Source organism: Rosa chinensis, chromosome 2 (genome assembly GCF_002994745.2).
Source record: "Rosa chinensis cultivar Old Blush chromosome 2, RchiOBHm-V2, whole genome shotgun sequence".
Classification (NCBI taxonomy): Eukaryota; Viridiplantae; Streptophyta; class Magnoliopsida; order Rosales; family Rosaceae; genus Rosa; species Rosa chinensis.
This window is the reverse complement of record NC_037089.1, coordinates 12214906-12233836: the sequence shown is the minus strand read 5'-3', so window position 1 is coordinate 12233836 and position 18931 is coordinate 12214906. Positions and strand designations below refer to the sequence as shown.

The window sequence follows — 18931 nt, the reverse complement described above, 5'->3', positions numbered from 1 at the left end:
ACTAGCGGGTTTAGCACGACCCGACCCGTTAATTTGCGGGTTTTTGGCGTGCAGGCTTTTTTCAGCACGGATTAATAATTGGACAGGTTCGTGCAGGCTTTTAGCGTGCGGGTTTTGTGCGGGTTAGCGGGTAACGGGTTCAAATGTCAGGCCTATATATATGTGAAACTTTAAGTCTGAGATGTTATTTTTTATTTTTCCACATATAGTTATAACGGCGATTGACCAAAATTTTCTACGTCAATTACTCCCAAAGTAAACATCACTTATGAGCATCATTTTTTGCAGTTTCTGTAGAGTTAAGCAAGCAGGGGAGGATGGAAGCCGAGGCATGGAATCGCATTATATTAATAGCGACTGTCTGGTCTATCTACACGCTAGGATGAGAACTGTTAGATGAGGTTCACTCTCTGTTACGGTTACAAAAAGTTACAGTTGACAATTTTCGGATCATGATCGGTTAGGCATTGGTCTGGGCACTACGATGCTGCGTTGCCTTTTGCTTCCTCTTGATCTCTAGATATGCTGCAAGTTGATCCTTCTTCCTTTTGGCAAACTCTAGCTCCTTCTTTAGGTTGTTAATCTGTTTTATTCCCGAAACAAAAAGCAAAACCAAGTATCGCATTAGACAATTGACTCGAAGAATATGCTGTTCTTATTACCAACTGGAAACCATGAAACAAAAAGATGTGATTCGGCTGCAAGTTATACATACCGTCTGCTTCAACTCATCCTCCTTCTTCACATGTTCCTCATACCTGTAGCAAAGGGATTTTCTTGGGTTCAATGCAACAACAACAAAAGCAAAGGTCCTAAACTTCCATCAAAACCTGCCTGGTGAAGCTAGAGGTGTTCGTAATAAGGATCTGTTCAGAATAAAATTAACTGCATACCTCATGAAGAGTTGTATATTTTCCTCACATATCTCCTCAACTGACATGCCCTCTGTATTGCCATCAGACATCACTACTTCTTGTGGACTCTGCAACGGTATTCAACAATGCTAAGCATTCTGAACTTTAGGAAAATTAAAAACAAGAACAATAATTCTGAAAATCAGAGTGCTTAAAAGGGCAAGGTCTGTTGTTGGTCCATTGCCGATTTTACATGGCATTATTAATTAAAAAATAAAATACAAAATAAAAAGTGCTCATTTGAACATGAATGTGGTAAGACCTGCTGCCATGCTAAACCTTCAAGTGGCTATGCCCATGTACTCAATTTTTAAGGATATCAAGTGATAATTGGTTGCCAACACACTGGATAAATATTCTTGTTTTCATTACTTAAAAAGTAGAGTTGTTTCAACTAAAACTTGTTTCAGCACATTGAAAAACCTGACAATTAGTCATAGACAAAATGAACACCAGCAACTCATCAACAAAATTGTCTCAACCATTTGAACCATCCATGGCAAGAACCATGAATGTCTCTGACCTAAGTTGATTGTATAGATTCAGATAACCAGGGGTAAGACACTATCAGGAATGAAATCTTTGTATTGTTTACATGCTGGCAAATAATTTTGAAAACCAGTTCAGTGTCCACTTACATGCTGCCCATCACTCGTATCGACATCAATAGGTGTTGGTCCCCCAGAAGATTTAACAGCACGTTCCCTGTGCAGCTTAAGCTCACTAGGAATAAGAGGTTGATAGCCCACAAAGTGACAATGGCATTTCCTGTCTTGTCCAGAAAATTCCAGTAGTCAACGAAGTGTAAAGATGCATCATAAAAATATGTCAGGAAATCACATCACAGAAAGGAAGGAACAGCACTAAACGCGTGTGTGTGGCACTAAAACGTGTGTGTGTGTAAAGATGCATCATAAGATTGTACACATGTTTCTGATGCATGACCTACTTCATTCATACATCTGATGCTTGAATCGAAAAGGGATACCACATTTTGCTTCCACAAGCCAGTCGTTTCATGTATGTATAGACCTTAGTGGCATCAAGCTCCAACTCTTGGAATTGAAGTTTCTTTCCTTGGATCACTTTAAAATGGATGAAGGCTCCATTAACCTTTTTTTTTCTTTTTTCTTTTCTGTTTAACTCAACACTCACAGCTTCTTTTTAGAGGATAATTTATTGACCAGTGTATTTTACTCATTTATTTATTTATTTTATTTAAGTTGGGATCCTCAACAATGAGAAGACGAGAGTGGATGCCACATTCAGGAGGCTATCACAAGCTTTTCCAGACATAGTAAAATCCAAAATTTTGAAGTTTTAACTCACCAATAATCCATTACCATTTGTTTCAGCCTAGTTTCGAGACGGATAAACAATGACGATCTCTCAAAGTCCTGCTTATCATGTGCTGGCTCTATAAAGTTTGCTTCAAGAATTCCTGTGATATGTACATTTACGCAATAAGGAACTGAATGCTCAGAAGCATCTACAGTGTGAACGCAGAGTAAAAGAATCATACCAATAACACCATTCCCTTTCGATGAACCATCAGCGGTGACCTTCCAGAAGGGCTGCAAAATGGTGAACAAACTCACTGCATTAGTAAACTAAACGGAAATTCACTGGTCTGCAGTTACAAAATCCAGAGCATTGTTATCATGTTTCCATCTTGGGACTTTAATAAACAGATTCAGTCTTTGTAGTAAATATGTTTATTGAAGTCCCAAGATGGAAACATGATAAATTCTGTGCGACTGATATTTAAATTCTGGATATTGATTTTCATGAATCAGAATGGCATTCACTACCAATCACATGGTACCAGCCTAAACCTTCAAAACCTCCCATACATACATGATTCAAGAAATATTAATTTCCAGTGTGAACAACAACAAACAAATAAAGAGAAAGCTTACTTCAGCACTATCAACATACCCTGATGAGGCGATTTTTATGGTACACATTGAATCCACTAACTGCAAGATCAGGTGCCTCTTTTGCGAATCCAATGGTTGTTTCCACTGAAACCTTTAACCAGAAAATCAAATCTTTAAAATTCCTTATTTGTTTATCTTTTCAAAATAATAAAATTTGCAATGTCTTCTATTCCGACACTTAAGAGTACAGGCTTTATAACCTCAAGTACACACACACACACATTTCTATATTGCATGGAAGAAGAAAGAAACTAGCAAGGATTGATGCATCTCTCTGAACTATGAACCTTACCTCTTTTGACATGGTAGCTAGCTGAGGCCTATATGTTATCACTTTTACATGTATCAAGTCATCTTGAATATCATATTGCTGTACAGATTTTCCCCTTATAATGACTTGGAAGTTTGTGAATTTTCTGAGGTACAGAATGGAAGCATATGCCTGAGCAAAAGAATAACTATTAGAATCATCTTAACCAACAAATGATGCTGAACAAAGAATAAGAACTTATTGTGATAAATTTACCCTCAATGAATAGCGGAGACGATATGACACATGGTTTTGTAGGTCAACTGTTTTTTTGTTTAACTTGGTCAAATTCCCATGGTTAGCTTCATCTCTCAACCGTATATCCTATGTCAAAGATCAACAAAGAGCCACAAATACTATCAGAGAGTCAACAAAAAGATAAAATGCTTTCAATCTAAGTCATAGTCACAGACTATCTGTGATTTCACGACAGGTTTACTCCCTCCAACCTTTGAAATTGAAAGTATCATATCCATTGTTAACATTCATCTGCTAATTTTGCAACCCGAGATCCAGCTAATATAGTATACCACTATACTCCCTCCAACCTTTTTCAATTTAGATAACATACCTCATCATCATCATCAAAACTCAATTCATATACGCCTTCATCATTTAGCCACAAGTTGTATATGATTATTTTTGTTCCATGAGCTCCAATGTCCTCAAACTGGCAAAATACATATAAGAAAAAAAAACATAAATAAAAATAAACTGTCTAGAGAGATTTTGAAAGTGACCTAAAAAAAGAAAGCAGTGTCATATGAAAGGCTATTAAATTATTTTGGTTAAGCAGATTGCACTGTATGAATGCTATTGTGGGTGAAGAACTCAGCTGATGGAATCATGGCCAGTTGGAGAAGTTAGTATAGGCACTAATAGGATGGCCTTCCAAAGGTTAGATATTAACAACTATCCCTCAAATAAGAGGAAAATGAGCATATGTTTCTCCTGCAATAACACAATGGGACTGTTCATTTAATGTATCAACTACTATTGTGGTTGAAGAAGAACAGGAGCTGATGGCATCATGACACATTGGACAAGTTAAAGGCACTAATTGGATGGTCTTAGAAATGTTAGATATTTACAACTATTCCCTCAAAGGATATCAGAGTAACAGGAAGATGAGCGTAGGTTCTCCCTGCAATACCACAATGGGATTGTTCCTATCCGTTCTAATCTCTTAAGGAAACATGAGCCTGCAGTGAATGGGCAACTAATTATGCAAGAAACAACACGATAAATCTACAACATATGTAAATGACCCCTTCTAATTACTATATAAGAGTAGACGCTCCACATTTTTCAACTGGAGTTGGTTTGAGTCATCAACCTTATTTCGGTGATGAATACAAAATATTAGCAGGATTTTAGAAGAAAAAAGATGAGGGAAAAAAAAATCTCTCACTATAATTTCCAATGAAAACAACTGTATAATATCTATGAAAAGCATAAAATTTAACATACCTGTTGCAAGAGATCTTCCTTTGATCCAAAGGGTGACCATTCAAGGATTGTTTTCAAATTAGAAGACCAGTCATCCTGTGAGCTATAAATTATTGGTTGAACCCAATTTCCAGAGATGTCAAAATCAATCTGCAATTGAAACCAAACTGAAGTGTGAATTGCGGATACAGATTTATATTCAAGGTTTAAGAAGGGAAAAAGAAGCTTAATTTTAATAAGCAAAAAAATACCATTGGAACAATAACATCATCCTGCCCAGTTCTCCGTAGGAACGTATAAGATAAAAGTCCAATACTCTGGGTAGCTTTGCTAAAAGACAGTTGTAAGAGCAAAAGAAGTCATAAAACACTCAAATTATTCATAAAAGAGGTCTATTACTTTGAAATGATGATATGTTTATGCATTATTCTACGTAAAAACTTTTAGCAAATGCAAATATGCATGAGGGGGGCCTATTACCAATTGTTCTCAAGTTAAATTAAAGCTTTCGAACCTTCAGTGTTAGAAGGCTCGATGTGCTGATCAACAAAGTTAGGCATAAGGTTGTGAAGATGTGTGGATGTAGCAGAAAGAAATATAGTAAAGGTTGGGGGATTGATTGCCTCAGCCCTCAGGTACACTTCAGATTTGGAAGAAAACAGAAACTTAAAATACCTTCCATGAGTTGCACAACTGAAAACGATGGCATCAGCACCTAGTCTCATAGTACTTGTCTTGAATCCATTACCATCTGAAAACAAATATACTTGTCACATTTCAAGGCGAACACAAACATACAAATGACTTGAATGACCCACAAATAGAAAAGTTTATAATCATGAACTAAACCTAGAATGCATTAAGCATGTTTTACCAAGAAGATAATCACGAGGACCTCTACAGCATTATAAAACAAAATTATTTGTAGGTTACACAATTGGGGTTAACACTTGTGCTTCCAAACCCTCTTTGACACTAGAAACCTCATTCAATTAAAGCTGAAATGTTTTCAATGTTACACTTGTACCCAACATCTCATTATATAGTCAAAAAGTGCGGTTGGATGAATTTCTCCTCAGTTTAGACTCTAGAGAGCAAGGGTACTGTTTTAGATTTGGCATCATCTCTCCAGCAGAAACAAAAGAAATGCAAAAACGTAGCTTGATATGAGGTTGCTTGAACATAAGTCCAACAACAAGAATCACTTTGTTGAAAATAAACACATAATGCAAACGACACTCTATCAAACTAAGCTCACGGCTAATAAAACAAGAAGTTCGTTGTGATTACATTGCCCGATGGTTGTGTTTGACTTCTTTGTAGAATAACCCAAGCTCATGCATTTGCGGAGACCTTCCGGATTCATCCCACCCCCATCATCTGCACAAAAACCATTCCATTTCAAATCTCCTCACACTTCTAAACAAGCCGCATCTGGCAATTAACACAACGAAACCATACCTCGGAAAAGTAATGCCGGAGAGTTGTCTTTCTTGAGATCAATCTTATCCACACTGACAAAAGTTGCCCCATTTTGTATCTAAATTAAAGTTTAAAGATTAGTTTCTTATCTTCATTCATATTCAGAAGCATGCAATGCATAAAAGCCTACCTCATCAACACCATTGTCCAACAGCTCAGCAATGGCTGCAAATAACAAGTTCATAAATAAAATTTAAAAAAAATTGAAAATTGAAAATTGGGCAGGTTTCCTAAAACCAATTTCCCTAATAAAGCAAAACCTTAAGGCTTTACCTCCAAAAGCCCACTTATGCGAAGTAGCATTGGAATGAAGAAACTTGGGATGGACTCGCGCGTGTTCCAATTGCCCTTTCGCCAGAGACGGCCGCTTGGAGGGGCCCACAACATAGTCGCCGGCTTTCCAGAAGCTACGTGAGGTTAGGGTTTGCTGCCCGACGGGCTCCGCCGGCGGAATTTTCTTCGTGATGTTCGGCGTCGCGGCGGCGTTCTCGTCGTCGCTGCTGTCGAGCTCTACCGGAGCGGCGGGAGCTCCCTTCGATTTCTGGGTCGACATTTCAAAAAGGGTCTTAAACTTCTAATCACAGTAACGCAGCACATTTCAGGTTACGGGTTTCAGAATTTGGAGTAAAACGCTGCGTTTTGGGATGAAAGAGTCAGGGTGTGTTCATCACTTGGGCTTGGGCCGCTTGCTTGGTGCTTTCTGTTTTTTATTTATTGAAATTCTCCTTTCTGTTTTCCAATGTCCCAAATTTGATTAATTTCTTTTCTCGATTATGCGGTCATACTTCGAGGCATGCTAAATAATTTTCTCGGTATTATTCTAATTTTATTATATGTTCGGAAGGAACAAACTTGTTAATTTATTTGCAACGCACACATTCCAAATTTTCCAATCATCCATTCTAGCATCATCCAACAATTCATATTTGAATGTTTGTATTTTGTAAACTTCTGGTAAAAGCAGATGTTACCCTTTCTATTTTTTTTTTTGTCTGCATGCATCAATATTTATAATATGCTAAGGAACATATCTTGAGAATCAATCCACTGAAGCTTGAAGGACAAGTAATTGTAAGATGCTTGTTGTCATATAGGACAGCAACTGAAACTCTAGTCAATAGTCATAGTCATTGCTGACTCTCATAGTTTTGTATTTTCATGCCTCTGATGTCTGAAACAGATTTAGTCAATAGGACAGTCAAATAAGGCATGTGTAAATGGAATACTCTGAATAGTGTTTCGTCAAACAGTCTTGACATGTTATATTATTAGACACTACAGTGTTGAACTCTTGATTATAAATAGCACCATTATGCCTTTGAAGTCTCAACCATTTGCCAAATACTCCTCGATACTCAATCCTGTGTAATTTGGAGTATCAGCTACAATGGCTGATGAGGCTGGTTCATCATCAAGTACTAGTAGAGCTCATGGCAAGAGACTATGGTGTATGATGACTGAACGTGCCCGGATTCACATGGCATTGACTGCCCTGCAGTTCAGTTATGCAGGGCAACATGTCATCCTCAGAACTGTGCTTAACATGGGTGTAAGCAAGCTTGTGTTCCCAGTTTACAGGAACATCATCGCGCTGCTTCTGCTCGGTCCCTTTGCATACTTTCTAGAGAAGTATGACGTAGTTAAAGCCAAATTACAAAAAAAATCATCTTAGTATTTTTTTTTTTTCAGTCTGACATTATTTATATTTTTGAGCTCCTTTATCTTTGCAATACTGGCTAACATGCATCTATGTTGTCCATGCAGGAAAGATAGACCACCACTAAATTTTGGCCTTGTCATGCAGTTTTTCCTCATGGGACTTCTTGGGTATGTTCTTATATATTATCGAGATGCACCAAAAGTAGACATTGTTAGGAATTAGTAGTTGAGACTGCTAGCTAATTGATTCCTTTTTTGGTTGTTGTCAGGATCACATGCAATCAAGGATTGTACCTCTTGGGTTTGGAAAACTCTTCGCCAACATTTGCTTCTGCAATAGAGAATGCAGTCCCTGCAATTACATTTTTCATGGCTGCACTATTCAGGCAAATATTGTTCCATCAGTCTTGTAGCAATTCGTGCTAGCTCATTTGTATATGCTTCTGCAGGAAGCGTTTTGTTTTCTAGTAGTTAAACGCTTTTGTTAGGAAAACATAGAACTCATAAACACTTCTCAACTAAATCTTCCAAACAGTATCAGACTTAAAATGCATTTCAGACTTAAATCTTCAAAACTACTGCCAGACAGAACTCTAATCATTATCACATGTCTTACAGAATTGAACAAGTTCACTTGAATAGAAAAGATGGCAAAGCCAAGGTGCTTGGAACTCTGGCTTCTGTTGCTGGAGCCTCAGTCATAACCATTTACAAAGGGCCAACAATTTACGGACCCCCAAGTGATTCACAATATTTAAACCAATCTTATTCTCTGTTCTCATCATTTGGAGATGCCAAGGAGAAGAATTGGACCTTGGGATGCATATGTCTAATTGGTCATTGCCTGTGTTGGTCTAGCTGGATTGTGCTACAAGCACCGGTTTTGAAGAAATACCCAGCTCGCCTTTCAGTCACCTCATTTACTTGCTTCTTTGGCATTCTGCAATGTTCTGCAATCGCGGGGATTGTAGAGAGAGATTCCCAAGCCTGGCAGGTCATCCATTCTGGTGGTGAAGTTGTTGCTATTCTCTACGCGGTTAGTGTGCAAACTAATAATAGCTAGATGAACCATATTTTTAGACCACATTATAATGCGACAATTGCCTAATGTAGTTGGCTCAAATCAACTGTCACGACCTTAATGATGTGATCTGAAATTTTTATAGCAATTCATAGCATGTAACAGAAGAATGTGAGGAAGTATTTATGTTTGTGGTTGCAGGGAGTGGTGGCTTCAGCAATGGCATTTGCATTACAGATATGGGTGATTGAACGAGGAGGCCCAGTGTTCGTTTCAGTGTACCTGCCTCTACAGACATTACTGGTAGCTCTAATGGCCTCAGTCATTTTAGGTGAACAATTCTACTTGGGAGGGTAGGTTTCATTCTGCTAATTAACCTAATATATTCTTGACTAATTTCTTAATTTGCAACTGATTGGTTTTTGTTTGTTAATGTACTTCAGCATTATTGGAGCAGTATTGATCGTAGCCGGACTCTACCTGGTGGTCTGGGGGAAAAATGAAGAGAGCAAGTTTGGCAATGAAAATGGTGAAATTCACCGATCAATGCCTGCAGATGAACAATTCTCTCTCTTTCAGTCATTTCTCGGTTCCTCTTCTAAGTAGTTCAAGCTCATGTATTGCTCCTATTGGCTCATTGCCTTGTCTTTTTTTTTTCCTTCTTCATTCTGTAACTTCTAAATTTCCCTCTCTGTAACCTTTCATTTTGAATATGTGAAATTATGGTATAATTGTTGTGTTTATTCTTCTACGGCCAAACTGAAGGATATATATGTACAAGTACAAACTACCTACAGCTAGGTATGAAAGGTAAATACAATAGTATAGCTATGTATGAAAAGTAAATATAATAGGCCATACAATACGACTGTACGTATTAACTACACAAGAGATTATGTCAGTACGTTGTTGGAATAGTTGTCAAGATTTGCTGCTACTCCTTACTGTATGTACGTATCTCATGCTAACAGAATAAAACCACTGATGATCCCAGATGCATGTAAAATCTTCTTTTGTCTGGATACACGTTAATATCATCTATTAACACGTTTTAAGCTACAAATATCTTGTGATGTCAATAATTCACTATGAATAGCTACAGTACAATTAGCTGTATAAACGTACAAATCTTGCGGTCCAAGTAATTGAAAGATGCCTTTTAGTTTATTTCAACTAATTTCATAATATAGGACAGCAAAATGAATTGAAACTCTTTATTCACAGTCATTGCTGCCAGAAAATATAGGACCACATGCATGCAAAAAAAATACTATTGATATTTTCTAGTAAAAAACTCAATCATATGGAATCACATGTGAATGCTATACGTACTCCGTGCATTTTACAGTTGGATTGGGCAGAAAAGTAGATCTAACGATTGAAAAATTAGGCGTATGGTAGTGGCTTCTCATTATATATAGCATTATGGTTCCTCACAAACAAGAATGTGACAACACATGCATATACTTCTAAATACTGTTTTGAGTATCTGTTAGAGATTTTATCACAAATAGTATATGAAGTATATATGGGTGATTTTACACTTTGGTGTATGAACTTTGAAAACTATCAGAATGGTATATGAACTTTGCATTCGAATACCAAAATGATATATGAGACTAACACCGTTAATTTTGACCGTTAATTTCTACTATTTGACTACTGTTGGAAATTTGCAATAATTCTATTATACCATGCAGATAAACAAAAACCTTTCTCTCCTAAAGACTAGCCTTCAACATGCCACAATTCACCTGACGACCTCTTGTCTAAGCGGTTACTAACAGGGCGGAATTACTGCTGCCTTAATGAAGAACAATTCTGGTAAATGCAAGATATGTTTAAAACTATTTGCAGTCTTTCAAACAGATAAATAAAGATAAACAAAATTTAATAGAACATAAATTTTTGTGACAATATACTGGGCACACACTTCAGAATTTATTTATTAAACATAAATACAAACTGATAAACCCAGAGTCTCACTCTTGGGTAAACAGCGAAACGCTGTTTAACTATTCATGACTGTAAAGACTTACTTGGAAAAAGAGTATACTCCACACTCGGAGTTTTTAGGAAGAGCACACTGCTATTGCTACTATTCTGGCTTTCTTACTCTTTGAGAGAATATGATTCTGCTCCATTTTTCTGATGCCTCTTAAACTGACTCTAAGGCTCCTTTTATAGGGAGCGGAACTCAACTTAGAATTCAAAACATTAAAATGTACAGGACAACTCCATTATTGTCTGCTTTCGTGAGTGCTCTTAATAATGGAGGTCGGTTGGCGAAAAGCAGATTCCTTCAGGTGAAATGTTTTTCACCTTGTTCTTTTCTGAAAAGCAAAAACATCTTTAGAAAAATCCAAAGTTGCTTTCAGTGCTTTTTACACCTGCTGCTTCACATGTTTTCGTCTGTTTCAGAATTGTGGCCTAGGACAAGAGAGTTGTCATCCATCCTAGCTTTAGCTTCATTATCTTCTACGACTGTATCTGCATACATCTTGTAGTGGTTTTTAAAGATTCTGGATCCATTGCAAGCATGCCAGCGTAGAGTCAATTTCTTTTCTCTTGAGAGACGAGAAAATGTCACTACTAATCACTTTAGGGTGATCGTAGGAGGTGATTAAGATTTTTTCTCCTGTTGCCAGGAATCTATTTTCTTTATCTTCTTCGATGATCTTTTGGATATAGTCTAGAGACATGGCCTTCATCCAGGGGATGCTTGAGTTCGGTTGGCCATTATATCCCACACAGGCAGGCTTGAGATATTCTCCTTGTATAATCCTCACATAATGATATGGGAAAATATATTCAACTTCACCATTTCTGTTCTGAATCCATTATGGAGGAGTTGATCTGAATTTCAGCCTGAGGATACAATCGTTTTTCCCTACATTTTTGACTGTATTGACTATGATGAGTAGTAAGCCCTTGAGATCATCATTGGTCTTCGTCCAAAGATTATGGACAAAACCGTTTTCAACAAGCCAGAGCTTGTGTTCTTGAGGATGTTCACTCTGAACATTGACCACATATCTTCCAACATAAGGTCCAGGGATGATAAAGAGAGTTGGAGGCAATGAGGCAGAATTCTGACTTCCAATGAGATTATGAAAGTCATACCATTCTGGTTCTGTTAGTGCTAAAACAGGAACTCTAGCACTTTCAGTATCTTCAAGATACTGAATTCTTTCATTCTGGACAGCACTCTGTTGTGTATTTTCTTCAAACTATGGTTTAGCATTTTCATGGAGTTCTTCAACTAGGGCAAACAGAGCTGGGAACATGATTCCACTATTTCTTTCCTGAAAAGCAAATAAGAGGTTATCTAAAATTGCCTTCTGGTGGTATGCTAGCCTCCTGCCAGTTCTGAACACAGGATCAGCAAAAGTGTTTAGTTCATAATTAAAAATATTTATAACTCCGGTTGGAGTTGATTTACTTTTTGGGAAAGCAACAAACTTCAACGGTCTTGATGAGCCTTTACCGTCTGTCGTTTGAGACGGGATAGCCAATCCTTTACCCTGAGATTGATCAGTTGTGGCTAGTCCTTTTGGACCTAGCAAAAACCTTTTGAGGATTTTTTTTCCTTTAGGATCCTTAACAGTTTCATGTTCTTTCCCAGTTCTTCTATTTCTGGGATTGTGACCTTCATCGTCATCTCTTCGACTGAACATTGCCATTTCTCTGGTTAGGGCGTCTAGAAGATAGTTCTTGTTTCCTGCAATCAACTCAACATTATAATATATTGGTTAAGAAATAATTGCCAGTTTGCTAATCTTCCTCTAGCAGCAGTGTTAATGTTAGAAACCGAAGGCTCTAATTTAACGTTTAGAGAGAGAGAGTGAAGACACGATATATAGTGGTTCGTTTCCCGCTAAGGCCGGAAACTACGTCCACTTGAAGCTTTTACTATGTGTCGGGCCTTGAGGCTCAACAAGATTACAAGAGTTGTAATGGGGTGATGAGTAAGTGGGAAGGAGTCCTATTTTATAGGGAAGGGAGGCTCCTTCCTTCACTTGTTTTCCAATGTGGGATACAAAAACAACTATTCTAGTCTAGAAAGTATGTTGTTAAGGTTGGGAACTTGGCTTCCCGACAAGCTCTTGAGCACTTCCGACCATTGTGGCGTAGCTTGGACGTCAGGCTATGGGATGCATATCGTCGTTAGGTCCCACCATGGCTTGTGGGCCCCCCACGAGGGTGTTGTTTATGTTTGGTGACATAGATATTAGCCTTGTTAGTAGAGGTATCTACAATTCCCCGAAGTCCCCAAGTGAGAGGAGCTTCTTGGTTGGGGAGTTATAAACACGATGTCATCAAGCATAAACAATGTCCGAGAGGCGCCTAGCCCCTACAAGTCCCTGAACTCCGTAAGCAAGAAGAGACTCGTTAACCTGCATAACAAAGACAAGAAAAATGAGCATATGTAGAATGCTTGTTGTATTGGGCAACGTACGTGAGTTGCATTGATATGCATTGGCATATCCGAATGTACGAGGTGCACGATACATGTTAATGTATATATGTGAATGGTGCCGAGTACGATCGGTTTATGACATCTGAGATCGAGAATGCACATGATTGTGTAAGCATAGTAATAATAATCATATGAGGTGAATATGATGCATAAAATGAGTGATGTGCGCAAGGAAATGAATGAGGTTGAGTTGATGAGGTTACACCCGTGAGGCATAAGTTGCATGAACGCCGTGAATGCGAGAGTTTGTAACTCAAACGTGGACGTTTATGTTAGTTTGGTTTTAGCTCGTATTAATGGGATGCGGAACGAATTCGATTTGTGGCAAATGAAAAATGGTAGAAGAATTCAATGTTCCATTAATGTGTATTATGTCGAGGAGACACGAATGTAAAGCTCGGGAATGCCGGGAAGGCAAGCGAGTGGAAACTCGGGGATGTCGAGAAGGCAAGAGCTTTAAAGCTCGGGGATGCCATGAGGTATTAACGGGTAACTTGTAGGTGATGCCTTGAGGCATGAGCGTAACCGTTGGTAATTATGCTGGGCCGTATGTACAAGTCCTCGAAGTCCCCAGTTAAGGAGGGTTTTCTTGCGGGGTTGATATCAAAGCGTAGCTTTGTGCTGTTTATCGAGCATAATGAGTGCGAGTGCGTTGTCCATCTAGAATTTTTGTCGGAGCGAACGCTTATGCCCTTTCGGGTGGGCCCCTGCTAGGCCCTCCGAGGAGTCCCCAACTATTGGTTATAGACCTCCGTATGGTCGGAAAATTGTTTGATGAGGGGAGATGCGTTTGAGCAGTGGGCGTTAGGTGACGAACCTAATCTTTCATACCCAAGCGTCGGGGGTTAACTGCCGGATCAATGGCTGCCATGGGCTGCGTTAACCTGTCCCTTTACTCTTTCCGGAGGAGAAAATCTTGACTGCAATGCCGCGTAGCAGTCATTGTCATTATGAGGCGTTGCCTTACCGCTTGGCGGTTGGTCGTAGACCACAGACTCGTGGAGTCTAAACCCGTTTTAGGTATTTTTCCCGTATGGAGAGTTTGACAAAGTATGGTGCCCGGAGGCTAGACAATATGTTTACATATAGTGTATATGTAACTCTTGCTAATTGTATGAAGGACAATAAATGAGCATAGCAAGTAATATATGCGGATCTTATGACCATGTAACGTGCATAATTTAGATAGTTGTAAGTGTAATGGGTGTCCATATAAAATTTTTTGGAGTAGCTCCCGGTGAATAGTATGAAGCATTGTGAACTTGAGGCTTAACTAAAGCATGTTGGATATGTTCAAGCGAGTTGGGTTGTGTTCGAGCAAGTTAGGTGTAATTGAGCGGGTAGGCGCTATGCGAGCATGCGGGGCTTGGCCCAAGCAAGTCGTGGCCATGCTCGATACCCAAGCGAGTCGTAACCCAAGTAAGTCGTAATCCGAACAAGTTTAACTAAGTCATAAGTGTCACAACATTTCAAGCATGGCATAGTTTGTTTAAGTGAGTATCACATGTTTATTTAATTAGATTGCATTTAAATAAAAACATGGTATAGGTAGCATGTACTTGTAGTAAAGTTGCTAATAACATTTTTTGCATTGTTGTAAACATGCTAAGGTTCTTTGAGATATAAAGCGTGGCAATAGAGTGTAGGTGTAGTAGGTGTGCTACCAAAACATATAACGCGTGTTATAAGCATACTTTAAAAAGTCACAGAAGCATATAAATGCATATCAAGTGTGATATGTTTGTAAGCATGCTTAAAAGTTATTTGACATATATGAAGCATGACATTAATTACCATGGCAATAGTTCTAATTGCAAGAGCGTAAAAAAGAAGATATAGTTACTTATCTTATGCCGATTTGGAGTGAGTTGGAGTTGGAGTTGGAATTGATATAAGTACCCCAAATCATGTTGGAGTTGTCCAAGCATGACGCTCCATTGCTTTGGCGAATAAGGTATTTCGGTAAAGTGCCCAATCCATCATCAAGGTATTGCTTGAATGAAAAGCACTACTCAAAAGAGGTAGTGGGAGTTCCTTGAAACAAATTGGATGACTTAATATATATAAGCTTGTAAAATTGTCAATATGAAACAGATTGTTTATATATGCAGCTTATGTGGTAGGTGAAGCAAATATAAATCACATATAGAATGTGTTTGTATGAAAATAATGTGCCTTAAAAAACTGGCAGCTAGCGAATCAGGCCACTTAATGACATTGTATCAAACTATCAATGAAGAAACAAAGAGTACTCGTGGATGCTAGCAATGCTTCATGATATGCAGACTTTGGTAATTATGATATTTGATATCAATCATGAGGAGGAGTAAAGCAGTATGGGCAGAGAAGAGACGAGATTGGTGTGATCATGTTAGGAGTTATGCTTGACTTATATTCCAATTTGAGTATGATATCAATTATAAGCCAAAATGCAACTTTGTAACAAGTATAGTAGAAAGATTACATTGGTCGCAGCCCTCGAAACATATTGTAGTTTTGACTTAAAGAAAAATGGTGATAGTGATAAGATGATTATGAGCATGTGAGATTAGCATTTGTCTGTGAATGCTTGTGCATGCTAGTATATATGATTACTCGTTAACTATCATGATGTGCTTGCACATGCACAAGAGAGAAGCTGTCACAATTTCTAATGTTATATTGTAATATGAGGTAGCAACTAGTTTGCATAAGATAGAGACTTATCATGCTTATTATATGAACTGGTTGAAAGCACACTAACTGATATTGTACATGCATATTTCTGAGTAATTGCAAGACGTGTGAGTAAACTGTGCAAAGATGAAGACAGGACGTGGCGTCCATGTAAAATCAGCAAGTATGTTTGTGACAGTCTACTTCGAAAATTTATGAGATGTGAGCAATCTCATGTGCCAAGTCTTTGCATATTAGAAAGACACATATAGACACAACAAACTAAAAAGACACGTCTACATGGCATGCATCTTTAACTAGTAAATAGTAGCCCTTCGTTTAGCAACAGAAACAGAACGAGCTATACGAGTATATAGCAGTGACCAAAGGAAAACAAATTGATGCATAGGGACTAAGATTGTGGGTGATAATTGCACAAGGAGCAACAAACGTATATAGGCATGCATCATATGATTATTGATAACTTTGAAGAATGGCAAGAGTATAGACTTAGCTCATGCTTGCTCGTTGAAGATTGTTGCCGGGAGCAATGTATTGCTGGGATTTGGGGGCCTCTTGAGAACTCATTTCTTGCTCTGTACAGAAAGATAGTAACGAGTGGGTGTCCAAAGAGGATGTCTGGGTGTGAAGAGAAGGTTTTGGTGTGCAGCAAACAACGTTCTAGCAACTCGCGGAGCTTTGCTTAGTGGAGTTGCAGCTTGGCGGTTGCTGATTGATGTCGTCGCTTGGCGGTTGACGGACCGCTGATCGATGAGATTCTCGACACTAACCAAAAGCTTCATGGGTGAGGACCATTCTCTTCGACGCTGATCGAAGAAGAAGTTTGGAGTTCCGCCACAATTGACGCTCTGCCACCATTGAAGTCCCGTCACAATTGACATTCCGCTATGGATTGAAGTTCCGCCAAGAATATCTGCCAAGAAGTTCTGTTAAGAAGATCGAAGTTCCGTCACAAATGAAGCTCCGTCAACTGTTAAGTGTATCCGCCCAGAAGATTGACTTAACGGTTCCTGTTCAACAGATTCAGAACCGTTCGTATGCATTATTGTAAATTGCAGTTTTGAATGCCTTAACGATCACCAATTTGGCTGAAATTTTGTAGAGATGATCTATATATTAGGATTTAAAAACTGAACGGTTAAGATGTAAATGTGTGATCGAAAAATGGGGAAAAATGGGAAACCCGTACCTAATCCTTAGGTACGGACGACCGCACCCAAGAAACGTTGTGTGTGTGTGTGTATATATATATATTTTAGTTGAGTAATTAGTTTTTCTTTGGTAGATGTCCAGCATTATTGGGAGCAGTGTTGATCATAGCAGGACTGTACCTGGCGGCGTGGGGAAAAAGCAAAGAGAGCAAATTTGGCAAAGAAATCAAGGTGGAACCTTCACCAGTGCCATTGAACATTGATAATCAGATTAAATATTATTCTGAAGAAGAAAAAGAATCGTCTCTCGTCCAACCATTGCTCCCTACCTCTTCAAAATAGTTCAGCAAATGTATCGTCTTCTGTTGTCTATATATGCAGTTGCTTTTTTCTATTGTTCAAAGAGAAATTTTAAATACACACCCCAAACTACTTAATACACATCCCAGTTATTTTATATTTCAAATAAGATTTTATAGGTAGGTTAAATGACCAAAATAGACATCTATATATTAAAAGAAAAATAATAATAATAATAATCATATGTTCCTTATATTATTCTATAATTATAAACACAATGAATTTCTATACATGGCATCCTCATTTAAAACAAGAATAAAGTTAGAAACCATCTAATTTAAATTTTCCTTAAATGAATTGTAATTAAATGGGGTGAGATACCATGTAATTTAGCATTTCGAAATCAATAACATTAAATGTTTTTAAAACATATCGCTTTACTCCCACTTTTTAGTTCATTTTTTTATTATCTAAAAGTGATTATTAGACAATTTATTATCTAATATAAAACATCACATGTATAAAACTTTGTAATTGTTAATGTGTTTCACCATCCAATGACAACTTCGTAGTTCCGTCATTGTGGAGAAACTACTGATACAATTTTGGTTGAATGTTTGATCCATCTGCACCCCACTGTTTTCTTTCCTTGAGGTTTTGGTACTAGCTCCCATGTATCATTCTTCTCCAAAGCTTCCATTTCAACTTTCATTACTTTAGTCCATTTAGGATTTGCTAATGCTTCCTGCACTTTATTTGGAATGACAATAGTAGACAATTGAAACACAAATGATTCATTTGACTCAGATAACCTGTGAGTTGACACATGGTTACTTATGGGGTACTTGGCTTTGGCTTTGGGATTTGGCTCATACTAGAGTTTAGGTTTCCCTCTTGTTGTACGATTAGGCAAGTGATATTTAGCGCACACATTTGTTTCGGTGTTGGGTCTTGTGTCAGGATTAACCTCACTAGGTATGATATCACTAGACTCACAAATAGGGCTATGCTCATCATTAACACTACCTGATTTGATTTCAGGATTAGAACTTACCTCAGGAGCATCCTCATGAGAAATAGGGACCGATATTGTAGGAGTAGGGGGTCTTCAGCTGAATCTGGCAACGCTGAATTCTCATTTCCAGTTGCTGGTGCTTTTGGTTGATCATCATTTGTTGTTGGCGTTTCAAGATCTCTTTGAGTTCTTTCTTGTACAACAATTCTTTCCTCTATAACAATTCCTGGTACTTCTAATGAAGAAGACTGCTTTTCTCCAGATGTGCTCTCCCCCTGAAGAGAAGTCTTTGGAAAAAAGAAAAACTCTTGCTCACAAAATGTTACATCCATGGTAACATACACCTTCCGGGTAGAGGGATTATATCACCTATATTCTTTCTGGGTAGAACCATATTCCATGAAGACACACTTAATTCTCAGCACAAGCATCCAACTTCGTTCTCTGATTACGAGGAATGTGTCTATAAGCCACACAACCGAAGATCTTGGGTGGAAGAGTATGGAGTGGTGGTAAGGTAAAGAACTGGCCAAG

At 38.1% G+C, this 18931-nt stretch overlaps 2 protein-coding genes across 2 annotated transcripts; one reads left to right on the top strand and one right to left on the bottom strand.

Moving 5' to 3' along the window:
* Positions 1-315: 315 nt before the first annotated feature.
* On the bottom strand, positions 316-6722 carry LOC112185834 (protein MICRORCHIDIA 2). The gene is made up of 17 exons (XM_024324158.2): positions 6369-6722; positions 6226-6260; positions 6075-6153; positions 5904-5993; positions 5289-5364; positions 4865-4943; positions 4635-4763; positions 3736-3834; positions 3381-3488; positions 3147-3296; positions 2853-2945; positions 2437-2488; positions 2244-2355; positions 1553-1682; positions 894-982; positions 716-758; positions 316-583 (listed from the first exon to the last, which is right to left on the bottom strand). The coding sequence occupies exons 1-17, from the start codon at positions 6646-6648 to the stop codon at positions 461-463; spliced, it is 1767 nt and encodes a 588-aa protein (XP_024179926.1). The 5' UTR covers positions 6649-6722; the 3' UTR covers positions 316-460.
* Positions 6723-7365: 643 nt separating this feature from the next.
* On the top strand, positions 7366-9516 carry LOC112185836 (protein WALLS ARE THIN 1). The gene is made up of 6 exons (XM_024324161.2): positions 7366-7724; positions 7860-7922; positions 8024-8140; positions 8373-8790; positions 8977-9128; positions 9219-9516. The coding sequence occupies exons 1-6, from the start codon at positions 7483-7485 to the stop codon at positions 9379-9381; spliced, it is 1155 nt and encodes a 384-aa protein (XP_024179929.1). The 5' UTR covers positions 7366-7482; the 3' UTR covers positions 9382-9516.
* The last annotated feature ends 9415 nt before the right edge of the window (positions 9517-18931 follow it).

Excerpts from the sequence above, each read along its gene's own strand:
- LOC112185836 (XM_024324161.2), top strand. The coding sequence starts at position 7,483 with ATGGCTGATGAGGCTGGTTCATCATCAAGTACTAGTAGAGCTCATGGC. Across the intron at positions 8,141-8,372 it reads TTCATGGCTGCACTATTCAG|AATTGAACAAGTTCACTTGA; the intron begins GCAAATATTGTT and ends CATGTCTTACAG. Across the intron at positions 9,129-9,218 it reads GAACAATTCTACTTGGGAGG|CATTATTGGAGCAGTATTGA; the intron begins GTAGGTTTCATT and ends AATGTACTTCAG.
- LOC112185834 (XM_024324158.2), bottom strand. The coding sequence starts at position 6,648 with ATGTCGACCCAGAAATCGAAGGGAGCTCCCGCCGCTCCGGTAGAGCTC. Across the intron at positions 4,764-4,864 it reads ATGATGTTATTGTTCCAATG|ATTGATTTTGACATCTCTGG; the intron begins GTATTTTTTTGC and ends TTTCAATTGCAG. Across the intron at positions 3,835-4,634 it reads AGGAAGATCTCTTGCAACAG|TTTGAGGACATTGGAGCTCA; the intron begins GTATGTTAAATT and ends GTATTTTGCCAG.